We start from the raw sequence: 8,725 nt of genomic DNA on the forward strand, positions 1-8,725 counted from the left end.
TAATGCCGTCAAAGGCATGCATCAATTTAAGTAATTTCCACTCAATCTTAGGGAAAAGACGCAGGTTTGAGAGTTACTAACATAGTCCGTGAGGTTCATGACAGCTTGTAAAGCATTTGTGATTGAACTGTTTTGAAAACCTAAAACAGTAAAAAGCCGCTTTGCACATCTATTTCACATAATGACTCAAGACAAGCCAACACAGTGATGCAAACAGACTCTGGCATAATCTCTGACTTGCCAAGTATTTAATATTTATATATTTAAGAGCAACATTTAGAGCAAATAAATAACAAAAGTTGTTAATTTTGGTACTTATTACACATTAGTTTACATTTCCAAGGCAACAGGAGAGCTTATACACTGTAAAAACAAAAACAATGCAAAACTAGATAGCTAGATAAATGACATGCAGAACTGGCCTTCTTAAATACTGATATTCATTTTCCCTTACAACCTTACTGTGAAACATTCTCACAAGAAACTGGGAAATCTGACTGGTCATGTTCGATGACTATTCAGTAGACCTGTCTGTGTCCTCTTTTTTCTTCCAGAAACCATCAAATGAGAAGTAATACAACAGTGGATCCAGACAGCAGTTCACACTGGCAAGACAATTCAGAGCCCGTTTATTATCAAAGAAAACAGTCAAGGACACGGGCAAGAAAAATATACTGAACATCAACAAGTTCATGGCAAAAATCAGCATGACGTTCACTCTGTTGTTGATCCTTGTGCTGATATTCAAATGTCTGTTTAGAGTCAAAGACACCAGAACTGTGGACACAATATTGATGAACAGCAGGGTGAAGAGTAACACAAGCTGAAAATACGCTATTGGAGGAAAGAAGTCCTTCTTGTCATCAAAACAAGTGGAAACATTCGAAGTGTTGTTTTTCAAATAATTTAAAAGGTTCAGACTCTCTGGGATATTCACCATCACCACAATCAGCCAGACGAGCACAGCTCCTTTTGTGGCGTTGGACGAGGACCGAAGTTGGCGTGACTTCAGAGGGTAGACTACAGCCAGCAGCCGGTCGATGCTGATGAAGGTGATGAAGACTGCGCTGGAGCGGATGTTGTTGCGAAAAAGCATCGTGAGCCATACGCACGCCATGTTTCCCAGAGGCCATTTGTGTGTGGCATAAAAGTAGACCTTCATTGGTAAGGAGATGATGAGCAGGAGGTCTGAGATCACCAGGTTGATCATGAAGACAGCGTTGGGTGATTTGCGGCCGTGGTGGCGAAGAAGAATCCATAGCGACAGAGCGTTGAGAGGCAGTCCGAGCGTTATAACAGATCCATAAACTACGGCGTACACCGTGTCAGCTTCTGTTCCATTTCGTGCCATTTTGAGCCACGTTGATTTCGTGCATGTTTTGCGTGAGTGTGAAATGTAGAAGTGGGGGAAGTGACTGTATGAGTGTTAGAAACCGCAAGACACACCTCCCTGCAAATCACAAATGCCAAAAACAGTGTGAAAAAAAAAGTTTCAACAGTGCTGAAGTAGCAGAGAAAGCTGAAACAGGAAGTAACCGTATGAGAATGAAAGAGTTGTGTGGAACTAGTTCAGCGTGGGAGCCTAAAGTTGAAAGAAAAAAAAAGTTACAATTTCTTTTTTTCCTTTATGTAAAACTATAAATGTTCTCTGTGGATTATTTCAGGAATCCACAATCCTGTTTGTTTACACTTAGCTCCTTTCTGTGATAAAGCATCATTAAAGATTTTAGTAACTGGTGGATTTTAATTTTTGATCGAAAAACAATAAAAGAATTCAAGAAATTTTACATCTGTTTTACAGGGAAATCAGAATTTTGTTTGAGTTCAAATCTGATTCTCTGAAAAATATATTTTTAGTGCCTCAATGTTTATTCCAGTCTTCCTCTGCACAGAAATTAAAAATGTGTTCAAAACTCACGTTACCCATCTTATTCCAGCATGTCGACATGCTCAGAACAAACTTGCTTGCTTCTTGTACAGGATGAAATCTATTTACTGGGAGGCGTCCACTTTCAGTGAGGGCAAAACTTCCCCATACTTGAATATTCCAGCTACTATGTTTCTCTTTGGGTGTTGCATACTACAGTGTTATGCACCACAATGTCACATTCTCACACCCGTTCTTCTGTTCTGATATCTAACATGGATTTACTAGCAAATAAGAATTCTATGAAAATAAATTTGTTGCAGCACGTGAGACTTTCTTCTTCTCTGTGATGTGACAAAAAGAAAACGTGGCCATAAATTTTGGTTTTGTTTAAGTTTTTGATTGATTACAGTGTTCTGAAACACCGTGCGTGCCTTTGATGGCATTGTCGTTTTTTTCATCTTAGTGAACATATCAATGCATCAAGATTTTAATGTTATCCCTTTATGGTTGCATTTTTGTGATTTGGATACAGCTATTTAAGTTTTAACACTAACCCGCTGTTGTAAACTTACAGTACAGCCTAAACAGGTGCACATTAGCCAAATGAACACAAGTGTCAGTGGACTTTTTATCTTTCAGAGGAAGTTCTTTTTCTGCTTTCACAGTGCACAGTACAAGGAGGGTTTTTTTTAGCTCATACTTCACAGTAGGGTCTTTCTAGCAAAAGAGGAACCTTTGAGTGACACAGGTGTATGCAGACGGGTTCAGACATAAGAAGTATACAGTTAGATTCATAAGCTTTAGGGCAATGATACGTTTTTGCTTCTCTGCACCGTTGCAGTGTGAGTCAAACAATCAAGATGTGATTATAGGAAAAAAATGAATGTAATTCATGAACAATTGATGCCATACTTTTGTTAAATTCCTTCAATTAAACCTGAAGGTCTGTGCTTTAATCCCATGATTTAAAATCCAGTGTTGTGCTGTGAAAATGTAGCTGATTTCTTAGTCTTTTTTTATATATTTGTCACACTTACAGACTTCAGATCAAACAAATTTTATTATTGGACAATGCTAACTCAAATAAATACAAAATGCAGCTTTTTAAAACGATTTCATTTATTAAGGTAAGCAGGCCAAAAGATCTCAAAAAGACATTGATCAGACTGGAAATGGTTCCAAAGCCATTTCTAAGGTTCGACACTCCACCACAGCGACAGCCATTGTGCTCAAATGGCGAAAACTTGAAACAATAGTGAAATTTTCTTGGGTTACTGCAAAATTACTCCAAGAGCGCAACAATGAAAAGAAAAAACACTCCAGAATAACATCTAGATAAGTGCAGGCCTCACATGTTCTCAGGTAAGGTGTGAGTGCATGATTCAATAAGAAAGAGTTCTAAAGACAAAACCACTGCTGACCAAAAAAAAGGTTTCGTCTCACATTTGCCAAAAATACATCTTGATTAACCCCAAAACTTTAACTATTCTGTGAGCTGACCAGTTGTGCCTGCATTTGTGTTTTAGTGTGTGCGCGCCTGTGGGTGCTGCTACACCCACTGCACTTTACAATTACAAAATGGTAACACAGGAAACAACACAAGTCGTTGGATGTTTTAGGTGATAGAAACTGTACATCAAAACTATCTTAATAAGGAAACGTGAAAAGAGACTGAACTACAGAATGCCACTCTTGGTCATTGCCAACACTTCAGATAATGGAATTTGAGCAAATCATTGTTATTATTAAAGTTGTAAATAAACAAGAACACAAAGAAAAAAACTGCGCAGTGTCTGCTGCAAGGAGGTGCAAGGAACAGAAAGGCTTACCGATGGTGATAACAGCTTCGTATTCAGCAGCCCTATTGAGGTTGATGCAGTCACTGCCAGAAGCACAAATGCACATGAGGTTTGGTTTTGTACAGTTGTGTCTGGTGACTTGAAAGGCACGCAATGTCAATGAATCATTTTCTCCCACCACCAAATGATCTTAATCAGCACAACAAAACAGCGAAACAACTTGCCCACACTCAGGCATAGCATACGTAGCACGAAGTTTGATTGTGCCTTCAAAATACTACGTATCCTGTCAGCTAGTTTAATTTAAAACCATATTCTCGAGCTAGCTTCAAGAAACAATATGCGTGTGAAGTTTGACAAATGTCTCTTCAGTTCCTCAATTCATATGGGCACTGAGGCACATTCGAGAGGTAACTCTAACTCTTATAAAGTGACTGGTCTGGCTCTTCTCCCAGGTTCAAACCAAAAGTTTATCATTTTTTCTCTTTATCTGATTTACAATCAGTCTGTAGCAGTGACTTAATTTTCATCCAAATGGCTACTTTGCTATAATTTTAAATGATAATTGATTCATTTGAATTTTTTAATATTCAAGCGGTCAAACAGTGCTTCGCTTGCTTGTACTGGTTGCTGATTAGTGGCATACAGACATGTGAAAAAGACTGTATGCAGTTTTCTGTAAAACTAAACTGACTTACTTGTTCCATAAGAATTAAGAGGTTACCTAGCTGCTACTAATCAAATGCATCTGATTAATCGATCATCAGCAAGCGTTGGCAGTTTGCTGGTCTGAATGATCGAATGCCACAATATTATTAGTGGAAGACTCCGCAAATGCACCTCATGGTCAGAGAAATTAAAAAGAAAGCTTCCCTAGAGCTTCATGTCAGGCGCTACAGGTCTGAGTTAGCATGTAACTGTTAATCATGACAGCACTATCAGAAAAAGAAAAAGAAAGATTGTCAGGAAAAAACCTCCTCTCTATAAAAAGCACATGCAGCGCAGCTCAGGTTTGCATCTAAACAAACCACAAAACCTTTTTTTAGGCATAATGCACAGCACTGTGTTTGGTGATAACCAAAATACACAGCACAACAGCACAAACATGTCAGACCAATGTGCTGTCAGATTTGTAGCTACAATGTTTTTTTTTTAAATGTCGCTCCACTTCTTAAAAAAACAACAAAAAAACAATCTGACTTTTTTTTACAAGGTACATCCAAACCCACAGGCATCAGGTAGATTTGCATAAAGACAGAAATGATGGGAACCTGGCTCTTCACAAAAAAATCAACCACCACCTCTAAGACAAAATTACATTTTTAATTCTTTTAAGGCAATAGATTGTTCAACTATGAATCATATGTGTGAGAAAGATGTAATCATTTAAGGGTTGTCACAGAGTGGTACGTTATCTGTAGTTCTGTTATGTTTCAGTTTCAAGTCACAGCTGAAGAACAAAATGTTCAAAATGTGACTGCACAGCATACATGATCATTCATTCTCTCTCGTGCAGATACTGGACTGCGTAAATAAAGCATTAATATAGTCGAGCGCTATACTTGAAAACTGCCTGGAAAGTGAAATACTAATAATAATCAAACTTCACCTTATCACCCGAACTTCAATTTACCACTTATGGTTTTCCCTCAAACTCTCTCAGCTATAACCTTTTGGAAGATTGAAATCAAAATGGCTACTGCAATGACAGCAATTATGTGATTTCATCTGACTCGCACACTTAAATAAAAGGAGTAATAGGCCAACTAACTCATCAATGCATGCAGGGCACAAGAGCATTTAAATTGATTTCTGTGGAAAAGCACGAATACCATTTTCTCTGGGCTCTAATGTGTGAGAAACTTGAGCACTGCCTAGGACAGGTAATCTTTGTTATTAGAGTCTTGGTTAAAATACATTGATTTAAAATGCTGGCCCTGCATTCATAGCAAGATGGACTGTGAGTGTTAGCAGAAAGTCAGATACTTGGGTCTTTGCAAGGAGTAAAAGAAGTCAGTTAACTACTACTTCTAATAATAATAATAATTTCTGCTCTTTACTGAACAAAAATACATTATTCGTGTAAGTTTGTTTTGAGTAAGGAAGAATAACAGGAATGAACAAGTGATTTTCAAAAGGTCAGCAATATATTAAGTATATATGAACTATATACTATTAACGGCTGCTTATTTAATCTACATTTTTTATAAACAAAACTGATCAAAAATGAATCACTACTCTTAAATTACTACCTAATAAGCACCAAGCAGCAAAAAAAAGCCAGAGACTCCTGGAGACATTAGATTAAACCAGACTACAAGGATAAATATTGAATTCTGACCAAGAAAGAAAATGCTAATGTTATGTACACAACAGCAATACGCATCTTAAGGCCAGAGTGGCAAACGTGTTGTGCACTCTGACTGGGTGTTTTATTTGAACTTAGCACTGTTACTTAGCACTAAATATGCACTCTCTGTGTCTGTGCAATGCAATCATGCAGTCTTTAGCTGCACCTTTCTAATCAGGCTAGTTAGCGTTAAGCGATAACTTGGCACTCCACCCTGTCATGCTAATGTGAGCAATTCTGTCTCCAAAATAAAAGATGGCAAGATACAAATGTTAAAATCAAGGCTCTTACATGTGACTTTACAATCTAATTTATGACATCACAGTGGGTACATTCATTTTTCAACTATGAAAATTAGCTGGTCAGATTGAACTATAGCTAGCTTGATAGCCGTATAATCATTTTTGGTTTATCTAAAAGTGCAGTGCGTTTCCTGTTGAAAATTTTAAGAAAAGCTGGTATAATTTTATCTGATAAATGAGGTAGCACCTTCTTCCTTTCATGCCTTCTCTTTTGTAGACTTTCGGATAACACCCACACCCACAACTGCAACTGCTCTCTCATCGTTTAACCTTTAAGCTGCTTTAGTTGCTTAGACATCCTTCTTTGTTCTTGTTCTTTTTAAGCCTTACTTTTTGCAAAAAGCAATCCAATTGGCCATGAGTCAGCTTTTGTCTTTGGCAGGTAGGCAAGTGTAGATTTTATGATGAAGGACTATATAAATTTAACTGACTTGACAAAAATACAGCTACTACAGCAAATGTTTGGCTCCATTCTCTGTGTTGCTTCATTCTAACTTGTTAACCTCTGTTCACTATCAGAATATTTGTATCAAAAGTAATTTGGATGATCAGAAAAGTAGAAACAGCAATGGATAAGTGGCTAAAGTGAAGATATTCAATAAGTGCTGATTCACTTTCCCAACATGCTACATATTGGCACAAGGAGAGCTGGGATTACAGGATGGGTTGACTGCCTCTATCTCTAATGAAATCACCGGTCCATTTTTGGGCAGTGTGGTTAAAGTGCCATTCTCCCACACCAGGGAGGGTGGAAATACAGCCATTTCTGTGCTCACTTCATTAAAATTTCCATTTCTTGAACAGCAGGTGTCACAATGAGCCCTGCTCTCATGACCTGCAGAGGCGATGCATGTCTCTGGTAGCTTGAAAATGACTGAACACTGACCCATAGAGCTAAGTGTTTGAAGTGAAGGTTGCAATGAATGCATACAAATTGTTTTTATTCTTTTTTGTTGCTTCAGTCAAATATTTACAGCCATTGCAAATACAGAAAGTCAATATTGCTGTCAAGCTCGAGCCTGTATAAGAACCTTGGATTTGAAAAGATTATACGCTTTAGACAATTTCTCTGCCATTTCCAGCTGGGGCAAGGCAATTAACCCACTTCATATGTTTCATCTGAGGCCAAAAAAGACAAAATAAGTTAATCTGTCCCAAGGTGCAGGGACGTTGCTATTAGTCCCAAGCAATGAGAGGAAGTTGTAAAATCAAGCTCAAATGGTGCTTTATTGCCTTCCCTTTTCCAATTAGTGCCTGCCATCTTAAATCTTAACAGGCTCAGAAAGTATGGCCTGATTACCTATGCAAATGAGCGGGAGGCTATAATAAAGCTGTCAACAGAAATAAACGGGTTTAACATAGGAGAGCGTTGCAATCGTGAGCATTGCCTCTGGGCTAAACAAAGAACGACAACATTCCCAAGACACTTTAAGTTGCAACAAGACAAATTGATTAGTGTTTATAACTGTACCTTTGGGCGGAACTTTGGCCAAGATTTTAGTTTCTCCTCATGAATTTCCTCTTTGTATTTGAAAAAGAACTATGTAAATTGCTACTGTAGCCAAAAAGAAGAAACACAGTTGGAATATTTAATTAGCTTTTCACTTATAGTTTACTCACTTCTGACTTATCTAGGAACACTCTATAAATGGTAAGTGCAGACAAGTCTTCCATGGAAACTATGAGTAACTGTGGCAATCTGCCCATGATCAAAACAATCACAAGGTTTTTGGTGTTCTTTATGTTTTATCCTAAAGCTCCTATGTGTCTTTTACACCCTGGAGTAGCAGCTAGTAGAAGACAAATAAGAAAATTGAGCATTTGTATGTTATTTATAATTATTAATTTGTTAATTTCATTTTGATCCGGCAACAAACTAAAGTGATTTCCTCGTCCTTTATTAGGCTTTCAGGCCTGAACACACTGAGTAACCTGTAATGTTTAATTATAAAGGTTTTCAAATTTAGCAGCTCTAAGAATTTAGCAGCTCGTCATATTAGAAATAAAGAACAGGACCAAGCCTACACCAATCAGTAAAAGAAAATACATTAACTTAAGTCAGCCTATTTCCTTTTTCCACTGTGTGCCTGTGATCATCATAATATCACATAATTAAATATTATATTATAATACTATATTATTATCCATTATATTATTATTTTTATACATTAAATTATATTACTGCAGCAACAGTGTTGCATTTTACTATTCCTGCTTTTCAGATTTCTGAAGGATCTCAATCCAATCCTCTGATAATGTCCGTCGGCAATGCTTAGTCGATCGTTTCATATAGAAGAAGATTCAAATGATGCAACAAATGTGAGAATGCACAGAACCCGAAGCAGAAAGCCAGAGCTAATAGATAATGCTGTGTTAACCAATGTTCTGTTACCTTTTATCTCTG

General features: G+C 37.4%; 1 protein-coding gene across 1 annotated transcript; it reads right to left on the minus strand.

The window, feature by feature from the left end:
• Positions 1-208: 208 nt before the first annotated feature.
• Positions 209-1,378, minus strand: LOC146693391 (lysophosphatidic acid receptor 6-like). The gene has a single exon (XM_085479237.1). It carries the CDS (start codon positions 1,349-1,351, stop codon positions 515-517), a length of 837 nt encoding a protein of 278 aa, XP_085335363.1. The 5' UTR covers positions 1,352-1,378; the 3' UTR covers positions 209-514.
• Positions 1,379-8,725: the final 7,347 nt, after the last annotated feature.

The sequence above is a fragment of the Copadichromis virginalis genome, linkage group LG14, assembly GCF_057382275.1.
Source record: "Copadichromis virginalis isolate Kocher_CV1m ecotype Utaka linkage group LG14, C_Virginalis_male_GT1.1, whole genome shotgun sequence".
Lineage (NCBI taxonomy): Eukaryota > Metazoa > Chordata > Actinopteri > Cichliformes > Cichlidae > Copadichromis > Copadichromis virginalis.